At 38.7% G+C, this 22328-nt stretch overlaps 1 protein-coding gene across 6 annotated transcripts in view; it reads right to left on the reverse strand.

The window, feature by feature from the left end:
- Positions 1-2229: 2229 nt before the first annotated feature.
- The window catches only part of USP34 (ubiquitin specific peptidase 34), a 133252-nt gene continuing 113153 nt past the window's right edge, over positions 2230-22328 (reverse strand). For 4 of the 6 annotated variants that reach the window (XM_054180076.1, XM_054180072.1, XM_054180071.1 and 1 more), the window contains 19 exons: positions 21875-21923; positions 21657-21761; positions 21489-21533; positions 20102-20206; positions 18299-18446; positions 16700-17334; positions 15095-15252; positions 14048-14126; positions 10949-11075; positions 10510-10617; positions 9353-9457; positions 9104-9228; positions 7931-8083; positions 6881-7004; positions 5404-5483; positions 4727-4867; positions 4456-4602; positions 3703-3862; positions 2230-3511 (listed from right to left, as the gene is read on the reverse strand). In XM_054180076.1, coding sequence (XP_054036051.1) covers positions 2901-3511; positions 3703-3862; positions 4456-4602; positions 4727-4867; positions 5404-5483; positions 6881-7004; positions 7931-8083; positions 9104-9228; positions 9353-9457; positions 10510-10617; positions 10949-11075; positions 14048-14126; positions 15095-15252; positions 16700-17334; positions 18299-18446; positions 20102-20206; positions 21489-21533; positions 21657-21761; positions 21875-21923 — 3205 coding nt within the window. In that variant the 3' untranslated portion in view covers positions 2230-2900. The remainder of the gene's footprint in view (positions 3512-3702; positions 3863-4455; positions 4603-4726; positions 4868-5403; positions 5484-6880; positions 7005-7930; positions 8084-9103; positions 9229-9352; positions 9458-10509; positions 10618-10948; positions 11076-14047; positions 14127-15094; positions 15253-16699; positions 17335-18298; positions 18447-20101; positions 20207-21488; positions 21534-21656; positions 21762-21874; positions 21924-22328) is intronic. The other 2 variants (XM_054180073.1, XM_054180074.1) reach the window with 2 other exon arrangements.

Raw genomic sequence — 22328 nt, forward strand, 5'->3', positions numbered from 1 at the left:
GGACACCATGCACAGTGAGGACAACGGGAGGAGAAAATAATATAAAAGCTACATTTTGAAGAGGTTAGATGGGAAGTGGGACTCCAGAAAGAAATACAGAATTGAGAGGTGAGATGAGCCATGGAAGAGAACAAAAACTTGAGTGACTAAGGAAACCAGTTCAAGGTGGGTTTTCAAAGATGGGGATAGGAAAGCTTTCTTGAGGGCAAAGAAATACAAACCAGAAAACTGAAAGGTGGCAAATACTACAGAAGAAAACATCACTTACAGAACATGCCAAAGGAGGAACACTGGAAGATAAAGTCACAGGTGCCAACAAAGACAGGGAAGAGCAGACAAGTTTGTGCAGGTACTGCTTTTGTTTTAAAAAGTGAAATACTGGGAAAAACCAGTAAAAATAGCAGGAGGGAGAAATGGGAAGGTAATCTAAGGGAAGAACAGCAAGAATCATACGTCTGGTAATCTTGACAGAATTTTTGAGCAAACAATAGAGAAGCCAGTATTCAATTCAGCCAGTGCAGAACTCCAGGATAATCATTCAAGCTATCCAACATGCTTTTTACTGTCCCGTCAGATTTGAGCCAGCTTTTTGAAAGCGTGCAAAAGGCAAGAGCTGGCTAACACAGTTTGTATGTGTGACACGTACCTTACTGCGCCGAGGTGCTCTGCTCAGAGACAGCGTCCTCACAATAACCTGTAGCAGCCAGTCAATAGTCGGTGCCAACTGGACACAGGAGGGTCGATGTATCTGGCAACATGGAAGGGGAAGAATTGTGTATTACTTCCTTAATGTGTCATTTATGAAATGATGATGAAAGACTGGTTAGTCTTGGTACACTTCAAAGAGGGGGTTCAAAAGAATGAGCAGAAATCACAGTATCACAGTATAACCAAGGTTGGAAGAGACCCCAAGGATCATCAAGTCCAACCTGTCCCAACAGACCTCACAACTAGACCATGGCACCAAGTGCCACGTCCAATCTCCCCTTGAACACCTCCAGGGACGGTGACTCCACCACCTCCCTGGGCAGCCCATTCCAATGTCAAATGACTCGCTCAGTGAAGAACTTTTTCCTCACCTCGAGTCTAAACCTCCCCTGATGTCACAAAAAAATGTCACAAAAGAAAGACATAATCCTACCTTTCCAGTACAGATTTAGGGTATGATCTCATCCTGTGTTGGAAGCTGAAGTTAAAAGGGCAACAGCTGAAAGCTGAAGTCAGACAACATACCAGAAATCAGATGGCACATGTCTGAGAAAAGCAATTAATTGATTCTACTCACGAAAGGGTTATAGTGGCTGCTGCTTCGTCTCTTGAAGATTTTAGATCAATAGGAGAGTATCTTCCTAAAGAGTTTTGACTAGAAGCTGTTGATTTCTTTGAAGTTAAAATCTCTGGAGAAGTTGATCAGAGAAAGGATAACAAAATTATTCCTGAAGGGAGTAAAAAAACTTATGCTTGAATAATAAGGAAACCAATTTAAGCACTCACCAGCATCAATACAGTGTCTGTAAAAACAGGAATAAGAGTGCTAACAAAGAGGAATACAAAGCGCAACCTTCAAAGACACAAATTCATCATTACAGAAAATTAGAGTAGATTCAAGGAGTAGTAGGAGTCACAAAAGCATCACATAATAGATCATGGGGAAGCAAAATGATGCTAAACTACGTTAAATGGTAGATTGAAGGCATTTGGGGGAAAACAAGATGTGTTATGGAGACAAGAACAAATGAGCTAAGTGACTGGAAAGCGAAGCTGAAAATGGAGTTTAATTGAATATTGCAACCAGTATCATTGACAGTCACATAGGAAATGGGTATTGCCCAGAAATAGCAAGGGAAAAGTGATAAAGGCATTCCAGCATTGCAGGGGGTGAAGCCAGATGGACAGGCCCAAGGGGTGGCATGGGCAGAGGGGCTAAAGGAGATCAGCCTGCAAATGGTGCAGGAGAAAAATACAGTAACATGGGTTAAAAACAGAGAACTGAAATGAGAAGTTCCACTGGTGTCTGACACCACCCCACGGTCTAACAGAGTGGGGGGAAAAAAGTAACTAATCACTCCCTCAGCCACGTGAGGGAACATTCGTACAACTAAATCAGAAAAGGACCAAGATTTACATCAGTACTATACACTAGATCATTTCTTGCTGCAGCTGTTTCACTTTCGGAGTTGTCTTTGATGAGAAATCCAAAGACTAAAGCAACATCTTATAAACAAATGAAAAGTCATCACAATCAGTTTAATGAAGTGCACAGAATAGCAATTGATCATGTCAATAAAAATAAACCAATTAATTTTACATCAAGTGTGCTTTATTTCCTCCACAGGTATTCTGTTAAATAAAGCACCATATATATACTGCCAGGCCACAGCTAAAGAGGATTCTTTACAGAATCAAATTTCTTGTGGTTGTTTAGTATACAAGTAAACTTAATTTTGATAATAAGAACCACAGCGATCTGAGGCAATCTGCCTCTATTATAAGGTACAAAACTGGCACAGAGGACACCATATTATACACAGTAAAAATGTCATAAGTTTAAATTACATCATCCAGGGCAGGGAGGCCCTGTTCTCCCAGACAGCCATATTAAATGAAAGCCACTACAGTGAACTCTTAATTACATAAAACATACCCATTATTTGATTGCCCTTTAAAAAGTGTATGGTAGATGCCAAAAAAATAAAATCTGGAGTTCTGCCTGACCAAGAATGAAGCATATAAATCTATCTTGCCATTCAAGCAGAGAGCACTGGACAAACTGAAGCACAAAACAGAAATAAGCGAAACTTATACAAACAGCATTTGGAGGGAAGGAAACAAAACCAAAATAAACCAACCAACCAACCAAACGAAAAAAAGACTTAAAAGCAGACATGCTCCATCTAATGTCAAGAAGCAGCTTGGTTTCCTTTTCCAGATACCCTCGTGACCACATGAATCGTAGACTCAATGGTCCTACACAGGATGTCTAAAATGTCATGCTGCTGCATATGACTAAAAAGTCCTCTGGAATGGCCACAACTGAGTGACAAACTAGTTTCAGGGTCCTGGGATGGTAAGGCTTGACCATCACAGCTTCTCAAATCTGCAAGGTCAGATAAAACTGCTGAAATTGATGTGGAAGGAAACTCCGAGTCCTCATCAGCTCCCATGGAATCCTTGGAAGTCTGCAGGTCCTTAAATTCTTTGCATTCCTCAAATTTACCATTTCCTGACTGCTCTTCCATGTGCTGTGACCGTGTAGCTAACATTATGTCTTCTGAAAATGAAGGTGGAACTTCCATTCTGTACTCTTTGACAGAACTGTTTTCAGGGGAGGGAGGATCTTGCTCAGTGCCTGGATCAATGATTGAAGAGTCCCGTGTCTCATTATCTGAAGTGCTTGTTGGGGTCAGTGCCTCCCGGGGTTCAGTTTTAATGTCACTGATACAGCTATCTACAGTGTGCTCCTCATCACTGCTGACCCGTCTTCTTTTCACAGGAGTAGCTCCTTCATCATCTGTAAGAAAAAGAAAAACTCCCTTAGGGGAATACTCACTGCTTTCATGCCATACAACCAAGCAAGAGGCCTTTCACATCTTTATCCTCTTCTACATGACCTTTCCTTGCAGAAAACTCGTAATTGCCCAGAATATTAGCTCCATAATAACATTTTGTCCACTGCAGTAGACACCATTATGGAAGGCAAACCTTTAGTTTTTCTTTCTTTGGCTTCTTGCTCTTGTAATGAGTTCCTCTGCTGTTGACAAGCTCTGCATTTGTTTAAAAGCTCTTGCAATGTTGGAATCAGGGCTGAATTGAGCTGTTTGGGAGTGTGCACTGAAAGCAGCAAGGCAAGTGCCCGGAGGTCCTAAAAATACAGAAGGAAACAGACTTAACTAGCCTTATTTCAAATCTTACTTGATTCATCCTACACACAGAGAGATCGGCGCAGTAAGCAGAGGCTTCAACACGGTCTCAACATCCAAAAGATCGAATTCTAAACATACATACACTAACAACACCTCTCACTCACCACTAAAATACTGACCTTAACATAGTTCTGTCCTAAGCTGATGACAATACCATGCTGCTCGCCACAAGATGAAATCTTTTGCTGGCTTAGAACATTTCTACAATTAACTCTGCTGTACTTTGCATTACTTGTTTTCCTCACAAGTCAGCTTCCCCCCAGTCTTATCACCTCCATCAGCTTGAGGCTGAGGTGGAATTGAGAGTTCTGGAGAACTCGGATGGCTTCTCCATATGTTTACAACTGTCTTGTTGGTAAGTGTTAACATTTCCAGACAGCCAGTCACGGCAATCTTGCGGTGTTTTACCTACAAAGTACAGCTAATGGTGCCCACCTCTTTAGTTAGAGGCACGTGGCACTGAGGCATTGCCACAGGAAATAATTTGTCTCCTAAATGGTGCTGGTATTTGAATGGCTTAGAAAAGACTTACCCCATTTAAAGTAGAGCTTGCTTTGGAAATTTCAACTCTCTGGTTGCTGAAGTCAGATTCTAGGCTTTGATACTGATTTATTAGATTTGTAATTAAAGTGTTGATTAAGTTGGCACAGTTTGCTTCAGAAAACACCTGTCCTTGGACCTGTGAAAAAAAGGTCTTTTATAAATCACAAAAATAAAGAACTGTGAAGATAGCATTCCTGGCCAAAATAGCATGCATGTGACCACATTCATAAAACAGAAATTAGCACTAGAAGACCACCCACCTTGAGAAGGAAATGAGTCAGAAAGGTATACACAATGTTGTTGTTCAGAAAGGTCCTTTCATCCATCAGAATACATTTTATATATTCTGCAAAAACTGGATCTTCACAGAGGAGCTTTACACAATTCTTTGACATTGCAGACTGTGAAGAGAAAGAAGACTGCAATGTCATCGCTGAACTACAGCACTGGTAGTGCTGCCTGCAATGGCTGCCCCTGCTGTAGACATCTAACAGGCCCACTCACGTACTGGAGCGTTTTTACTGATAAAAATACTTCAGGTGTATCAGCCATCACTCAACTGCACAACGTATTTATTGTCAATTACTATTTCACAGTTCCCTTTTACGAAGCTTATGCCATAGGAATGCCAGCTTGTCATGGTCAGTATGAGATACGTGCAGGGATGAGATGTCCCAATTCATGAGCCAGATACAAGGACTTCCTTTGCCATCCTGCCAGCACTGCAGACTGTGGAGCTGCTGTGTAAGCTTTTGCAGGACCTAGAGCATGCTGCTGGCAAATACAGTTTGCCAGATTTTTATATCTGATTTATCACATTTTCTAAGATGACAAGTAACATACGCACAGGTATTTTATATTCAAGTAACAATTTACAGGTTAACCTGTTTCACAGTTCTTCTACATTCTGTTAGTTCTCACACTTGCTGACTCTTACCTGAGTCTGACAAAGCTCAGTCCAAAGTTTGGGGAACAGTGCAAGATGAAGTGGCAAACCTTCATAGGCAACCAGGACACCTGAAATTTTATGAGAGAACAAGTTACAGCGTGAAAATTTCGTTGGACATCCTCACTTGCTGGTACAATCAGTACCACAGTGCCTTATCATTTTGCAAGACCAGGTCCAAAGTATTTTCTGTGATCAGCAAGACCTAGCATCTTCAGCTTTTACAGGACATTATTAATAGACACACACTTCCTTTCAGTGTTTCTGAGAAATGTAAAACAAAGAAAGCTGGCTTTAGTTCTGGGTTTGCAATCAGATTATTTTGTTACTGTCTTACAGTTTGAACTGCTGACCTACAACACTTAATGGTTTTAAATACCTGTTTTTAAAAACAGTATATAACTTTTAAAGGGTTATCTTCACTAATCAACACAAGCACCTTGTTCTCTAAACTCAAAAAGAGCTAAGGGACTCACAAAACAACAGCAAATGACACACATTCCCAGCACACTTTAATACAACCTGTAGTAAAGGCTAATCCTGAAGCTAGAATTACCATCAGGAGAGTACAACAAACAGCAAACAGGTGATTCAGGGATCAAAAGTTTGTTCTGCTGAAGGTACTTAAGAACCAGAAAATGTATGTCTCTTGGAAGGTGTCGCTCCACTGACCACAGAGGAAAATCTGGCTATAATCTCATTTTTAGACAAATGAAGTGAGGTGGGATGCACTCTGTGTGTCCATGTAATTGTGTGGCACTGAGGTATGTGCATCTGCACCTACCACACTCATGGCAGAAAATAAACCAGAAAATGTGCCTTTGGAGCAGCACGTAGATGTAATGGGGCAATTCCAGGCAGGATGTTCTGCACAGAACCAGCTAAACGACTGGAGCAGCCAGGCAGGTAATGCCCTTCAATGCTTTGTTCATATACCAACAAATAGGTTTACACTGCAATAGGATGAAGCCCAAATACCAGTGGTAACAGGTACAAGCTACAGGACTGAAGGGTTATGAACATACCCAGGCTGGTACAACAGAACCAGTGCCAGCTGTGGCTGGCTGGCTGGTCATGCGTGCTCCTGGGCAGATTGCCCACTGATGCCATCAGCAGAGGCATGAGAATCCAGAAACTGATCGAAGGCGATTTAAAGTACCAAACCAAACCCCAACACAGCTTCAGTGATTCCAGTATTAAATTCCATGTTTGCAAGGAAACCAAATTCTCACTGGTTGGCTCAGCTACTTTCTGGATAGGGGGTGACAGCCATTCAAGGCAAGACTGCATTACATTATACAGACCACGCTGTTTTGTGGATAAAAATACTGTCCAGAACAATTAAAGCAGCAAGTATCACAAGCTTTGCTGCTTCTCAAAAGTTCTGAATATAAAACTTGGTGGGGAAGCACTTAGTTATCACAGTAAAAAAAAATAAATCCTTGAACTGTTTAACCTTCATACTTACTCATTTTAACTAAAGTTTCAGTAAACTTTTCACAGTTGATTGCAACTCGACATAGTAGGTGGATGAATTGGTGATAAGAAAAGAAGTAGTCTAGCAGCATGCGATCGTAAACATCATCTTTGCCCTGAAGATTTAAGAGAGCTTTATTTAAACTACATGAGCAACTAGAGAGCAAGCAGATTTCCTAAGCAAGTGCTACTGCACTTCTTGCCCTAAAACATTTGATCAAATGCTACAGGAAAACACAATGGGATTTTCCAGGTCTACCCCAGGCCAGATGTGTCTCCTCGCAGAGCCCTTGGCCAGCACAACAGTGAGATCGAAGGAGGGCTAGCAAATGCGATTCCCTCACCAGTAAAAACCTTTATTGCAGGATTCTGAATCAACAGACTGAGAAGATGCAAAGCTGTGTGAATACATCTTGAGGATGAAAAAGAAAAGAACGCAGTAATTTAAAATCCTGTAGAGGTACCTAAATACACATATATGCTACTGCTTTTAAAATCATATTTTATCATTTCCAATCGGTAGAAGTCAGAATTTTCTCAAGACCAAGCTTCACAAGCTTTCAAAGCACCATTTTCAGGAATGTCTCAAACTGAATGATAAATATATGCTAAGGGCCTTGTGTGTCAGTATTTTTAATGTATTTTAGATATATGTGCTTAAAATGGCATCAGTTTCAGTAGACCAGATAGCCAAAAGGAAATCTCAAACGCTCAGGCAAACAAGTGCAGTCTCATACAGAAGACTTGAATGCAAAACAAGCACGCAAAACCACAGGGAAACGTAATTGTGGTTTTAGAGGCTTAAAAATCTTCTGCTTCCTGGTGAATATGAATCCATGACAAAGTGTAAAATACCATGTCATACAACGTGACTTTGAGAGTTCAAGAGTTTACATTAGTTAGCACCACATCCATTACTTCTGGATACATAATGGAAAAGCCCCCACTACAGATCATTTCTGGCTCTATGCATTTTTAAATTCAGTGGTGCATAAATCTAGAGAGCAGCATTGGAAAGCTTTAAAAAAGAAGGGTTACTTACCCTACAGTAACCGTGCTTCTTCGAAATGTGTTGCCCACACAGATTCCCATCTACGTGCACATAGGCCCCATGTGCAGGAGATTGGATTCTTTCTGAATAGCAGTGTCCACTGGGGCTGTGCCTGCACCCAGTGTGTCCTTGCGACCACTGTACCTGAGGGCATAAGGGGTATGGCGGCTTCAACCACCACTCAATTCCTTCACCAATAAGAATCCCCTATGACAGGACTTGGAGTTAGCACAGGAGGAGGACCACAGAATCTGTGTGGACAAAGCATCTTGAAGAACCACAGTTACTGTACAGCAAGTAACCAGTTTTCCTTCTTCAAATGATTGTCCATACATATTCCTTTTAGGGTGGGATTCACCTTACCTGACTTTAGCTATCTAAAATCTAGTCATTTCAATGTTCCCTGCAGTCAGTGGAGAACAAGACAGACTCCCCAGAGGAAGAGTCACCTTGTGTGGACTTGGGTGTCTAGGACAGGAAGGAGGGTAACTATTTATCTCCTTCTGAGGGTAACTGTTTATTGCCATTAGCCATAGGAAGAGCTGAATTTTTAGATAGGCAAAGTTACGTGAGCTGAATCCCACCATTGCTACAACTAATGACGGGAGGTGGCAAGTGACTACAAAGTAGCCCCACTGAAGCTGGCATCCCATCAGGAATCCCACAGAAGGGAAAGACTTTAAACCCTACACAGTATTTCAGGTACTGGTATTTTGCCCAAACAATGAGTAGATTGTGTCTCAGTCCTGGTAGAATGGACTCCAGTCAAAGCTGGACCATCTACTTAGCTGTCTGGCAATAAATCTGTAGCACACTTTGAACCCCATCTGGATGATCCCTGGGCGGCTCCTGCATTTTCTTTATAAATGCCACAGACAGATTGAATGACTATCAAAATGTGTGTTTTGTCTGTTATCTGAACACAAGGTTCAAACCCTTATCGCGCTTGGAATATGAAGCTGTGTATCACCAAGGGCAGGGAAATGGTGCTTCTGGAGTGCACATCTAGAATGGAGTATATGAGGACAACACATCTTGAAGAAGAATTATGCTTTGTTTACAAATAAAACGTAAATGTGTTATGCTACTGGATTCTTAGAATACTTCGAGAAAAATGGGAAAACAACAGAGAAATAGCTCTTATAAGACCACATGCTTACGTACCTTGCTGGCTTCCACCATGGTGGGCAAGAGGCACATATTAAGTTCAGGGCGTGGAGGACGAATATTGCTTTTCCCTCCTATTAATTTCAAATTTTCACGACATGGAAAATAAGGTCCAAGAGACACTGTAGTGTAAGTCAGGATAAAATAGGAATATATTAAAAAGGTCAATATTTCATATCATCAAGGAACATGCTAGAGTAAGAATAGCGTAAGAGAACTTCAAAATACAATCGCTGAAATACCTACTTGGGATATTACTGTGGTGGTATGTACAATGATTGTGCTGTAGAAATGGAACCAGAGTATGTAGGAAATCATGAGGACTTAAAAGTACAAGCTCCTTGAGGACATCTACAAACAAAAAGTTGGTTTTGCTATTACATATTGTTTGTTATTTCTTAACAGCAAACAGTTTAACTTAAGGTTCATGCATGTGCAAACTCTCTTTCACACCACTTTCACTGCACTTAGTGTGCACTGTAGGCTCCACTATGAAGAGCACCCCTGAACACCCCTGAATCCAGACTCCTTTCACCTCTGCCACTGGGAGAAAGCCTGCTCAGTGGTGATCAACCACCAGTGAGAGGGGTGCCAACTTGTAGAAAGAAGCTCAATAAAGTTACCCTTTTGCTGCCTTCTTAAGCCCATCAGGTTTGATGCCTGGAAAATGTCAACCAGCAGCAGTCAGGAGGACAGTAAGAAAGGCACTCAAAATAAGGGGAAGATGCATACAAATCACACACAAAAAAGGTAATTTGGACAGAGTTTTAGGCCTTCATCAGCATGCATAAAAATGTAGATTGTATCCATTCAATAATATGAAAAAGGCCTAAACTAGAAAAAACTTAGACCTTTTTGAACTAGATCTTCTAATGCAAAAGGGAAACTTAGATCTAATGCCTACATCCACAATGTAGAAAAGCAAATTCATTCCATTCTAAAAGCTTTACTTTATAATGACACCTTTTGGTAATGGATTATCAAACCAAACACTAAAAGCTGTTATTCAGACTAACAAGATCATCATGCACCCGTCTGAATTTTAACGTAAGATTTGGGATTTGATTCTGAACCCCCTGGCACCTGAATCCAGGAGTTATTCCTCAATCGTGCCCCTCATCAGGTAGCAAATTAGTCTCTCAAAATGAAGGCTGATTTTTGGGGCACACAGGCTGTGTGCCTGGGTAATCAGGAATCTTCATTTTAGGGTGACAAATCCAGAGTTATTTAGGACAGTAACAATGGCAATACTGAGGTACTAACAATATTAATATAAAGAATCCCAATCTAGAGAGACTCTAGTAAGGATTTGCACTGGCACAAATGGGATTTAAATGCCAAAGCAGGTATGTAGCTGTGCAGAACAGGCCTTCCCTGACTGCAGTTACAATTTCATGACTTACCAATGCAGGCATTTCTAAGTTCTGGGGGGCTATAGGAATTTAGCAGAGTTAAGAGCTTATGGGCAAATTCAATGCGCTCCTGCCACTGAATGAGAGCTTGCTTCACATCTGCCAGGGCAAAAACCAGAGAAATCAGATTAGTTCATTGCTCAAAAGCTCATTAAATAAAACACAGCATTTTATTGCTCTCTTTTCCATCCAGCGTGATTTTAATCTAGAAATTTGTTACATCTCACTGGTCTACTGCTATTAATCTAGTTTCATATTACATCAATAACCAGTTTAATAAATAACAATTTAATAACCTGTTAATAATCCTGTATCCTACTGTATGGGAAGTTTTAAAACACACATAATAAGCAAAATACTAGGGCTTAGCTTATGAAAATTAAAGAACAGACAAAAGGCATAATAATCCTTTGAAGTGTTATAATCCAACCTTTTCTTTGAAGATAGGGGCGTGTTGACTTAAGAACTGAAAGGAAAATAGACAGAAGTTCTACCAGGTCTCCAGTCACATGGCAAGCTGTGGCCTCATGGTACATCATGTGCAATGTGTTAAAGGACTGCAAAGGAAAAATGCCAAATATTTATACTGCTAAAGTAACATGCTTGTTATTGTTTCTATCCAAAATACACGTGCTAGATGTAACCAAGAAATTACTCGGATATTATTTAAGAAGACTAAAACTGGCTACAAAACCAGTATAAAAAGGGGGAGCAGGGCAAAGGGACAGAAAGAGAGAAGGGAAAGAGAGAACAAATGAGCAACCAGGCATCTTCTAGAAGAACCAAATGCAACTGTTGACCAGGACACTGAGTTTTGGGCAAAACTGAACCACAGGTAGTCTTATATAAGGGGTTCAGCTCAAACTTGTCTCACCTAACCCAAGTTCTCAATTTTTCTCATCTGCACACAGAGGGAAAAAGAATTTCTAATATCTACTGGAACATTAACCTTTCCCTACAGGGGGCTACACCGCCTATCTCAAATAAAAAAAAGAACATTTTGTGAGCACATAAGTACAGTTTACAGAGAGTACCATTTAAAAGCAGCCATAATTTGTTTTCAAGGCAGAAGTTTTGTATTAGTGGCTCAAAGTAATTGCATAGTTTTACAGATTTATCTAAAACCCAGTAAGCAAAGCATAATCTGAGACAGTTTATATACCTGAAATTGGAATCTTTCTGTACCAACATAAAAAGTGCTATTTAGAGATGCATAAAGACAAACAGATGTATGTGAATTTGGGGGAAAAAAACAACCCTAAAATTAATATAGATGCCAGTCATTTTTCAAAATGCTGCCTAAGAATATATACCATGTGATCATCCATCAGATGAACTACTTCTCCCTTTGTAACTAAAGTACCTTCTGGGCATCTATGATTTACAGAAACACTGGGATGGAAAAGCAGCTCATTTCCAAACCGTCAAAATTCTGGCACAAGACGTAAGAAAAGATATTTAATCTGCTGGGGTATTTTAAAGAAACATGAATCTCATTTCCTGCAATGCAAAATCTTGATATGGCATTTTTGTATTTCAGTGCAGAGAGAAGATCAGCAGCCAGACCTGTGGAAGACTTCTCTGGATGTGACAGCAACTCAGTGAGTTATATTTCCCACACACAACACTTTCAGCAAACAACTGAACATACAAGGCCTGGCAATTTGATTGCAAAGCAACATTCATTTTATCTTTACCTTATCTTTATCTTTACCTTTATAGTAATGTTTTACATGACATAAATTGCATCTTATATTACACATTCTTTATAAACAAAATTATCCACTGGTAGTATGGATCTTTTTATACACATGTATATATATATATGCATCTTAGAATACTTACACTTTTCATTTGTGAATGAAGTTATAGATCAGTGCCTAACTTTTTCACAGAGTTTAGGAAATGCAGGCATTTTTAAGACAATGGGGAACAAATACGCTGGAATAATTAACTACAGTTAATTAATTAATAGGATTACATTTATCACAGGCTCCTGAAAACTCCATTTTCAAGGAGCACTGCAGTGTAATTTTTGTTTTTCCGATTCTGGAATTCCAGGTTTTTTTATCACACATTTCCCCAAAACCCCATGAACTAGTGAGATAATAAAAGAGAATTTTTAATAGAAAACATTTAAAAAATAGGTTGGAATTAACCTCAAAGCATCATCTAGTCCATCCGTGTACCTTAAGGCAGAGTAAATAGCTCTATATCCTTGACAGATGCTTGCTCAAAGTCCTCCTGATGACTTCCAGTTGTGTTGGCTGACACAATCTATGCCAATATCCCAGTTACTGTACAGATGTACCTACCTCCTTACCCACACCTCTGGCACCACGCACTTTTTCCAGTTGGCTATCTCACCTTGAATACACCATTCTACATACACCAAGCCTAAACTGCACCTTATTTTTACACCTTCTCCAACATATCCAGGCTACTTTGGATTTTACTCTTGTTTTCAAAAGGCTCTATAGCATCCTTCCCTATTTCACTTTGACAGTATATTTAATAAGTATGTTTTCATTCATCAAGTCAAAATGAAAGTGCTAAACAGAATACAAGATCTCATACCTGTTTTAAGAAGAAAGAAAAAAAACCCAACAAAACTGCAAAACTCTTTCAAACTTCTGATACCTCTCTCACTTTTAAAAAACAGCCACTAACAGTTCAGAGCTTTCTCTGCAATGTCTTTTTGGATTTCGGTATTACTGCAGGGCAGTATAAACAGATCTGTAGACTGAAACCACTGGTGAGCAGTTTATACTGCAGGGCAGTATAGACAGATCTGTAGACTGAAACCACTGGTGAGCAAGGGCTGGACATCAAAACTCTGCCATTTCAGGGCTGCGTTATTTCTTCTTTTTTATTTTTTTCCCCTCTCTACTTTAAACTAACTCTGGTCTGGTCTCATGGAAGACCAAATAGCCATTTACAACTGGAATACACTATATGCTCCAGAAATGCAGCCTAGGTTTAGCTTCATCAAGAAAGAAATCTTGTCTGAGTGTTCTTAGACCACACTCCCTCTTTCTTGCAAACAAAAGTACAACAGGTAGGCAAGACAGGGAGAATTGCCTCAGAAGTACTTCAAAGAAGCGTTTGGAAGTATTAATCCTCTCCATTATGAATCTTAGAGCAACTGCATCTGTCCTTGCTATGTGTTATATTTCTTATCTTTCCTATTTAAGCTAAATCCTTTTGCAGTCATCCTACCAAATCACTGTTATCAACTAATCTCCTATCTTTATCCTATATTAAGATTTGTATTGCCTAAAATTTGCTCACTTGATCTCCTGCACTAGTGTTTAGCCACACAAGGTGGCCGGTAAATCTTTTTTTTGTCTTTCCTATGATCATTAATTCTTTATGGTTTTACATGTATGCCACTACTTAATCAGCATGTTTCATATATTCCATAGGATACCATCTTAAAATAATGTAAAGCAAACACACTGTCAGGAAGGAAGGGATGACTTGATGCGAAAGCAAGATACTTATTATAATTAAATAATGAAGTCTTTACCTCAGTCATCAGAATCAATCCTCGATTAAACACAACAAGAAGTCTGTCTTCATCAGATTCTAATAATATTCTGAAGGCACTAGGACAAAAATCCAAACATTGAGAACACTGAAAATTACAGATCATCTTTTCATCACTCATATAAATGCGTACAATTTTTACATTCATTCTGTGTTTTGGGAAATAATCACAGAAGAACAAAGAAACCCCCAAAGAACATAATTCATTCTTCATCCTCCCCACCATGTTCTCATGGAAAAACGCTTCTGTTGTCAGCTTCCTTTGTGTCAACTTTAAGTTATAAAATGTAATTCACAAACCACCTTTATAGAACTATTTTCCAATTAAATGTGTGGGGAAAAAATGTAGAATATAATGTGCTTCAAGTCAGAAGCTTATGCTTGTCAAGTGATAGACTTAAACAGGCACAGTGAAGCAGGTGTTTAGATGTATAAGAACATTTCTATCAGAACAGTTAATGGCTTACAGTAGAACAGAAAATAAAGGATCATGCTAATGATCGATTTCCTTCACTACAATAATTCTTGCAGAGCATTTGGGGAAAAGGGGAAAAGAGGCAATTTACACTGCAAATACCCAAGGAATAGACTGTTGCAGATGTACAACTAAGATGAGAAATGAAAAACTATTTGAAGGCACAACAGACCTCTGTCCCACAAGCACAATTTCTAAAACCCATTTCTGCCTCAAATTAACAAATGCCAACGACAGCAGCTGACATTACTGCTTTGCCCATCTCGACCAATCATGGCTGAGTGAAAATGGAATTTCAGCTTAGATGCTGCATTAGAGCATTGATTGACTTGGGTTTAGTTTTTTTCCCAGGGGCTCTACTGATGCAATTTTGTCAGTGTTTCTTTGTGACCCCTAACAATATACATCGTGGGTTATACCTGTTCATTGGGGTTTTTTCAAGAAGGTTGCCAAAGTAACAACACTAATTTTTATCAAACCACATTTGTAACATAATAGTTCTTATTCAAACAGGATTAAATTATTACCCTACAACTTTCACTACCTACGTACCTTATTAAAGTAGTCCAACAAGACCGTCCATCCAAGCAGCGCAGGTAACAGCTTATGGTTGTTTTCTTAAATTGTTTTATATCTTCAATTTCTTCCTCCCTCATATCTGGTCTCTGAGCTACAAACAGTTGCATGAGGTTAAACAACTCTTCTACTGCCTAAAACACAAAACCACAAAGTTAATGTCCGGCTGTATGTTATGGGTTATATGTTATTTGTATTACTTATTGTGTATTACTTCTACAAGTATAACATATAGAACAAATGGACATTTGTCCAGCAGCTTTGAATGGGAATACATTTTAAAACATTACAATGAAGTAACAAAGTCAGCAGACAGCATTTAAACCTTAAATAATTAAAACCAAATAGTTCTTAACTACTAAAATTTTGACATAAAAATCACAGATATTTCTTCTCGACCTTGAATGTAGCTTGCTTTTAGCCTTTCCTATTTACTGTGTGAGTGATGATACAGATATTTGAGATAACTCTTCTAAACTTCTGGTGGCTATTTTCATGCTTCCTAACAGCATAGCTCATTTCCACATATGTGCATACACACATACACCTGTACATATATATATATACAGGAGAATCTGAAATCCTGATCCATATGACCAAAGTTTTCACCTTTCCCTAAGGAATATAGAGGGTGATCTATATGCACTCTCTGATGATAACCAAGAGACAAAATTCAGAAAGCTGCTTATGCTAAAACTTGCTGAAGTCCCCCACACATGGGAAACACTAGACACTGTGGAGTACCTAAAGCCCTTTGCAAGCCCAACTGAGACTTTCAAGAGGAGATGCAAACAATGAAAGCAGAAGGAATACTCCCAGGACTGTCAAGAGTGATCTGAACTAGACAGATGTTTCAACACATAGCCCTCCAATAATCTTCCCTCCTCTTCTACACAGTGAAGGAAATCTTTGTATTCTTTCTGTCCTTGCACACCTATAGAGGACCCCACAGCAATATTCACTGAGTCACCATACAAAAATGTGTATTTTGCCTTTTAAAAACTGTCAGCCTGTTTTTTCACCATTACACAATCTATTTTAACTAGTATCTCCTTCTCCATGTAGAGACATTGCAACTCCTAGTGTATCAATGTTTTGCTAAAGGTACCCAAGCGTTCCCAATGTGAACACCACGCCATACTCTTTTTGAATGAAACAGGCTGAATCTTGGCCCTATCCCAAAAATGGAAAGCAAAAAAGAAACTCACTGGGAATTCCTCCAACTTAGTGTATTAGAAAGCAACACACTTTCTGGAGATCACCATTAAAGGCTATGCCTTGTTTCTTATAACTAGAATGGCACATAGGGTATTGAAGAGCAGTGGAAACACCAGTGGGTGCTTCCAGAGAAAAAAAAATATTCTGCTTCTCCAACTACTATGCAGCAAAGTCAAAAATCCCAAAGTGTGGTAATCAGATCTAAGCTTATTAATTACTTATCCCAGGAAATCAAAATACAACACTTTCATCACCACCAGATACGTTAAATAAGTATTTTCAATGTCTTTCATTAAAAGAGGCATTCCTTAAGAGAGGCAATACCAACAAGGAAACAGTAATTTTTGGTATCAATCTACTTACTCCTGGGTACTGACTGGCATGTGGTGTGAGATTCTTAAAGGCCCACTGGATATTCTGATGAGAAGCCAACTGTCTTGTGAATGCTGGGGACTGCTCACAGCAGAGGCGCAGGATGCCATAGTAGGCAGGCAGCATCCCACGGTTGAAGAGCACCACATCCTGATCATCATGGTCTGCGAGGATGTAATTGAAGGCAATATTCTTTGTCACCATGGGGTTCTGTACAATAAGGCGCACATTCTCTGGACAGTCAACACACACGTTGTACCAAAAAGATAGCAAAGCCTGCTTGTTGTGGTTGGTGGCTATAGCCGGCTCAGAAAGCTTAGGCTGGAAAAGGTTCCATAAGTCCATGAAGTAAGTAGAAAACATGAGTTTCTCAGTTTTTGAGATCAAACAGTATGTCATGAAACTGAAGTAGGGCACAAGTTTTGTAGTGCCATGAACAGCAGCATCAACATATAGCTTAGCTCTTGAAAGAAGGCCAAGAAGCACACTGTAGACTTGATGAAGAACTACTGTAGTATCTGGACTGAGGGGCAGATCGCGTGTAGGGATGTGCAAAGAGCGGGTCGATCGGAACATCTGACGGAAGGAATTGCTTGGAATAAGCGACACCAAGAGATAGGCTGCAGCTTCAAATAAAAACAAGTTTGTTACACCTTTGGAAATAACAATCACGCTTAACAGCCTTTTAAACAGAAGTTAAATTAGAATGCATGTTCCACTGACAGATTTTAAAGCATTTTACAGAATCTTTTATTACTATATTCACACTAGAGAAGAAAATGCATCAAAGTGGGTAAGACTAACACAAAGAACATTAAAAGTGGCGCTGAGATTTGTTTTCAGGCCTCTTCATCCTCCATTCCTGCTTGTCCTAACTGTTCTAACACAACGCATCCCATCACAGAAATATAAAATCAGATGTTTTCTACATCTAAACTGTCTACTGCACCATCAAGATGGCATTTGCTCTTCAGAGATATACCTCCAGTCTCCATCTCCTTGAAACACAGAAAATGCATTAAAGTTCAGTGTGGTCTCTTACTGTGGAATCTCCTTTATTAGAAAGATTTAGACACAAGAAAGGCTGAAAAGGTGATCTGGGAAGCTGAGAGAATGATTCCTGGCAGAATGAACTAGAGAGTCAGGACACCCTGGAGTTGAGGAGAAGCATAAACTTTGCCTTAATTGACATGTTCAAAGGATTTGAATTCAGGATTATTCTGTGAGGGGTGAAAGAACAACACATACTACTGCTACCTCCAGTGCAACTATGGGATAGGATCTATGGAAAACCTCTTGGATTAGCTCTTTTTCTTCTTTGGGTTTTCCTGGATCTTGTAGATTAATCACATAAGAAAAAGAGTCTGCTAATGTGTTGTACCATTCAAGTTACAAAATCAAAACAGTTTTCAGCAAAATCAGGTAGCATGCCTTGGTAAGGCACCACAGTTTTTAAAATACAGCAATTCTAAAACAACTGGAAAAGGAACAAAAGACAAGCACACAAGCACATACTTAATTTGTGACAGGAATACCCCACATATAGTAACTTGTGACAACAGAACAACAATTTTCTTCAACTTAACTTACAAGTTCTCACTCTAGGATAGTTGTGTGCCAGAAGAAAACGTTCAACCCAGTTTTCCATGTTTTGCAGCACCCAACTGTGAGCTAGTTTATTGCGAGGTGTTTGCACAGCCAGCCAATCCAGGCACTGAGATGGGTTGTATTCAATGACCTGAAAGAAGAGTGGCAAAAGCAAGAAGAACACATTAACCTTGATACTATGTACTGATTGTACCCCTAGAATTAAATAAGACTTCTGAAGTAATTTGGGCCTATCAAAGTGCCTACAAAACTGAGGTGCTCTGGCAAACAGAGAAACTGCTTCTGAATGTTTTTCAGAGCTTCTGAAAGCTCAAGCTAAGTCTAGGAAGTTAATATACACATCCCTTCTGCATATTTGGAGATATTTATGAGTTGAAAAGTTAAGCACCTAGAAAACTGAACAATCTCATCTTTATAAGCAAGTAAATATTTTCTTTCCCTTTTTTTTTTCTTAATTGCTAACACAAAACTGTAACACAGAATCAGTATTCTTACACAAGTTATACCAAAAGAACACAACTGGTATGCAAATATTTTCATATAGCTCAATGCTGAGGGTAACAGTAATGGTATTTAGGAATATGCAATTCAAGGAATAAATTAATCTAATGCTTTTCAAAGGTAATTAAAAGCCTGTGGAATGCTTTTGTACAGTTATCAAGGAGAAAATGTAGCTTCCTATGCCTGTCTGCTTCTGTGTAGTTGAGAATTTGTTGACATATTAGGACAATAGATGTACTTTGTTCATTTGCTAGTTTGTAAAAACTGTTTTCTTTTACCTCAAGGCCCAGGTGCCCAGACAAGGAAAAGGGAACTCTATCTATCTAAGAAACCACAGGCAGTAACTGGATTGCTGAAGCTGTTCCCAACTACAGCAATCCATCTGAAGAGTATGAGCAGCTGACAAGGCCAAACTATACTTATAAAATTTTAATCTCAATTTTGAAATAAACACAATGAGAATAATCTCCTCTCTTTTTTTTGGAAACGACAAATTGATTGTCATGGTTCCTTTGTAATAGCTGGAGAGCATCTTCAAGAAAGAGACTCTCACTGTTCAGTGTCTTCATAGCTCAATCACTTTTTAACAACTTCCATAAACTCAAAATGGCTACAAAAGTAGGTCCTGCACCCTAAATCCGTGTCTATGCATTAACTACTGGGCTTCTCACCCCTGCCAACACTAGGTGTATCTCTAGACCTGTGTCAGCAAGGAAAAGATAATAATGCTGGCAACAACAGAGATTTAACTGATGGCTTCCAATCTACTGCTCAGATCAAGCAACTTATGCCTGTGCCAACTTGGTTTGTAAGTCTTTCTCACTTCAGAAATGCAAGCAAGAATGGTCCTGCACCATAGCAATTACCCACTAGATTCAGTTTTGAACTATTTTTAGGGATTAAAAATGTTAATGAATATGTCAAATGAATATTTAAAGAATGAATACATAATGGACAAAGCCCACAAACAATGGGTCTTGAAACATTTTACAGTCCTTGTAACAGGACAACTGAGACAAATAAGCAGAACTTGCCTAGAAGCATTCTAGGCCCTTATTATGAATCAATTAATTTCTCGTTAAACTAAAGTATAAACTGAAATACCAGCCAATGTTAAAATAACATTAAAAGTTAGAGCAGAACTTCTAAACGTCTATTAGCTGCTGCTAAGAAATGGTCATAAAATAATGAATTGCTGAAGGAAGGATGACAAAAGTAAAACCCTTTCATAGACATAAGAAAATGAACAAGAGAAAGACTTCTCTTTTCTTTTACATGTTGTACCTCCCATATCCTCTGCAGAATGTAAGAAGCAAACGGTGGCATTCCTGGAGGTCCACCAGCAAATTCCATTAGCATGGTCAGCAATTTGAAAAAAGGATTGGCTGCCTGAAATTGATAAAGGGAAAAATACCAATTTTGATCTAGTTCATTTTGTCCACAATTGCATAAAAATATGAACTTGTGACACGAACAGTTCTATTAGTTTTAATCCCTTATTATACTACTGTATCCCCACGTGGACATAGAACTAACCACTTTTTATAGGTAGTGTAAGGCAATACATCAATACTAGATGGGATCAGTCACGTAGAAATATATAGCTACAAAGAAGAGCACACATCTGACAAAACTGCACTGTTGTGAACAAAGTGGGGAGGGAATAACCAAACAGTATAGTCCTGAAGAATTCACCAATTTATCCTGTTTTACATATCTAGAAGATTCCACTATCTCAGTGACACTCCTATTTTTGCGTATTTGCATAGCTTCTAACATGGATCCTGAAAAGTTTATCCAAAAGCATCACATGTTGTGGGTTTACACTGATCATTAATATTGGCATACTGTTTTCCTCTGAAACCACCAATATTTCTACTCTAACACATGGATCTAATATGAATTTTAAAGTTTGCTAAGACTCACCCAGCTTTTAATGAGTGGCTACTACTATTCTTAAGATATTTTGTACCTCACCAAAAATGTCTCTGCTGCATAAGTAATGTGCAAAGCAGGAAAAAAAGCATAAAAATACAGCAAATGTTAGCATGACTGTCAGCTGATAGTGCCCATTCTATCACACAAAGCAAAGCTGTCATGAGAATGATTTAGTGTATGCTTCTTTGCAAACCGTGATCATGCCTCCCCTGCTAGATGTGTCCTCGATTTGTCCTGATTAGTTTTTCTTTTCTGACAGCACCATATGAGAATGTCCTTGTGTGAGCATACATTTCTCCACTCTATATATTTTTCATGCAGAATCTATTTGGAACTCTCAGCATTTTTGTCATTGCCAGGGCAGGTAGTTATTCAAAGAAATGTGTCTGCATGCACAAAATCACAAAATAGTGCCCCAAAACTTGGAACAACGAGAAGACAGTTATGTATCTCCACTTATTCACACATACAATTTTTATTGCTACCAATTTATTTGGTTTTAATTCATAGAGGTGGAGAATCTAGAAATGTTATTTGGCTTTCAATAAAAGTTTCATCTTAAACTGCATACCAGATTTCTGCTTTAGAAAGCTTAACATACAGTGCAGTTCATTTAATGTCACAAAAACTTCCATGGATCATCTTCCATGCAAGATTTTTGATGAACAAAGACTTAAGTAATTTGAACGAGAAAATATGAATACAAATTATTTAATGTAGCATGTTTACATACCTCAGGAGTCAACTTTGCTATAGATGTGAAAAGCATGGACACAATCTTAAAAACAAAACAAACAAAGCTCATTTAGACTTGTGCTTATTAAGTTAAAATAATAAAAATCACCCCATTACACTTGCTAGATAAGATTTGCAACAAATAGCTGTAGTTTCTGATACTTACATGTTCTGCGAGTCGATTATTGTACCGGCACAAACTGAAGATGAGATTGCAAGTTTGCCTGATGTTGATGCCATCACGGATATGTTGAAACAAAAAAGGAAAGCCCTGCAATGAATAGTAAGACATTAGTACACTGTCTACAGTTATGTATGTACACATACACATGTGCTTGTTTTGGTTTTTTTTTAGGCTGATACAGTCACATTTAGATAAATTACCTTTCCTCCTGTTAATGCTGCCATATCATTTTGTGACAAAGTCAAATGCCTGAAAAATACCAGAAAAAAACCCCACCAAATTTATCATTTTTCGTCAGCAATTATTAAAAGTAAGGTTAAGAAGAAATACAGAACTAAGTTTATATTCTTCAGTGTTAAAATATACAAGAGATAAAAAAGACATTGACATAAAACTGGCAAAAAAAAATAAATTGTAAACTAAATAAAAAAAGAAATCCCAAAGTAAGCAACTGAATGGGTTTGATGTTTTCATGTAAGTCTTTCATTCGGTCAAACAAACCCAAAACATTCATCTTTTTAAATGGCTAGAAGTACAACAGAACCCTATACAAACTCATTTAGGCTGTCAAAAAAGCCCACCAGAAACCCCCTATACCCACACAATCCCGAATTCCTTTCTGAACTATTGCAGATTAGAACTTATTTTGTTTTT

The sequence above is a fragment of the Dryobates pubescens genome, chromosome 3 (assembly GCF_014839835.1).
Source record: "Dryobates pubescens isolate bDryPub1 chromosome 3, bDryPub1.pri, whole genome shotgun sequence".
NCBI classification, from domain to species: Eukaryota; Metazoa; Chordata; class Aves; order Piciformes; family Picidae; genus Dryobates; species Dryobates pubescens.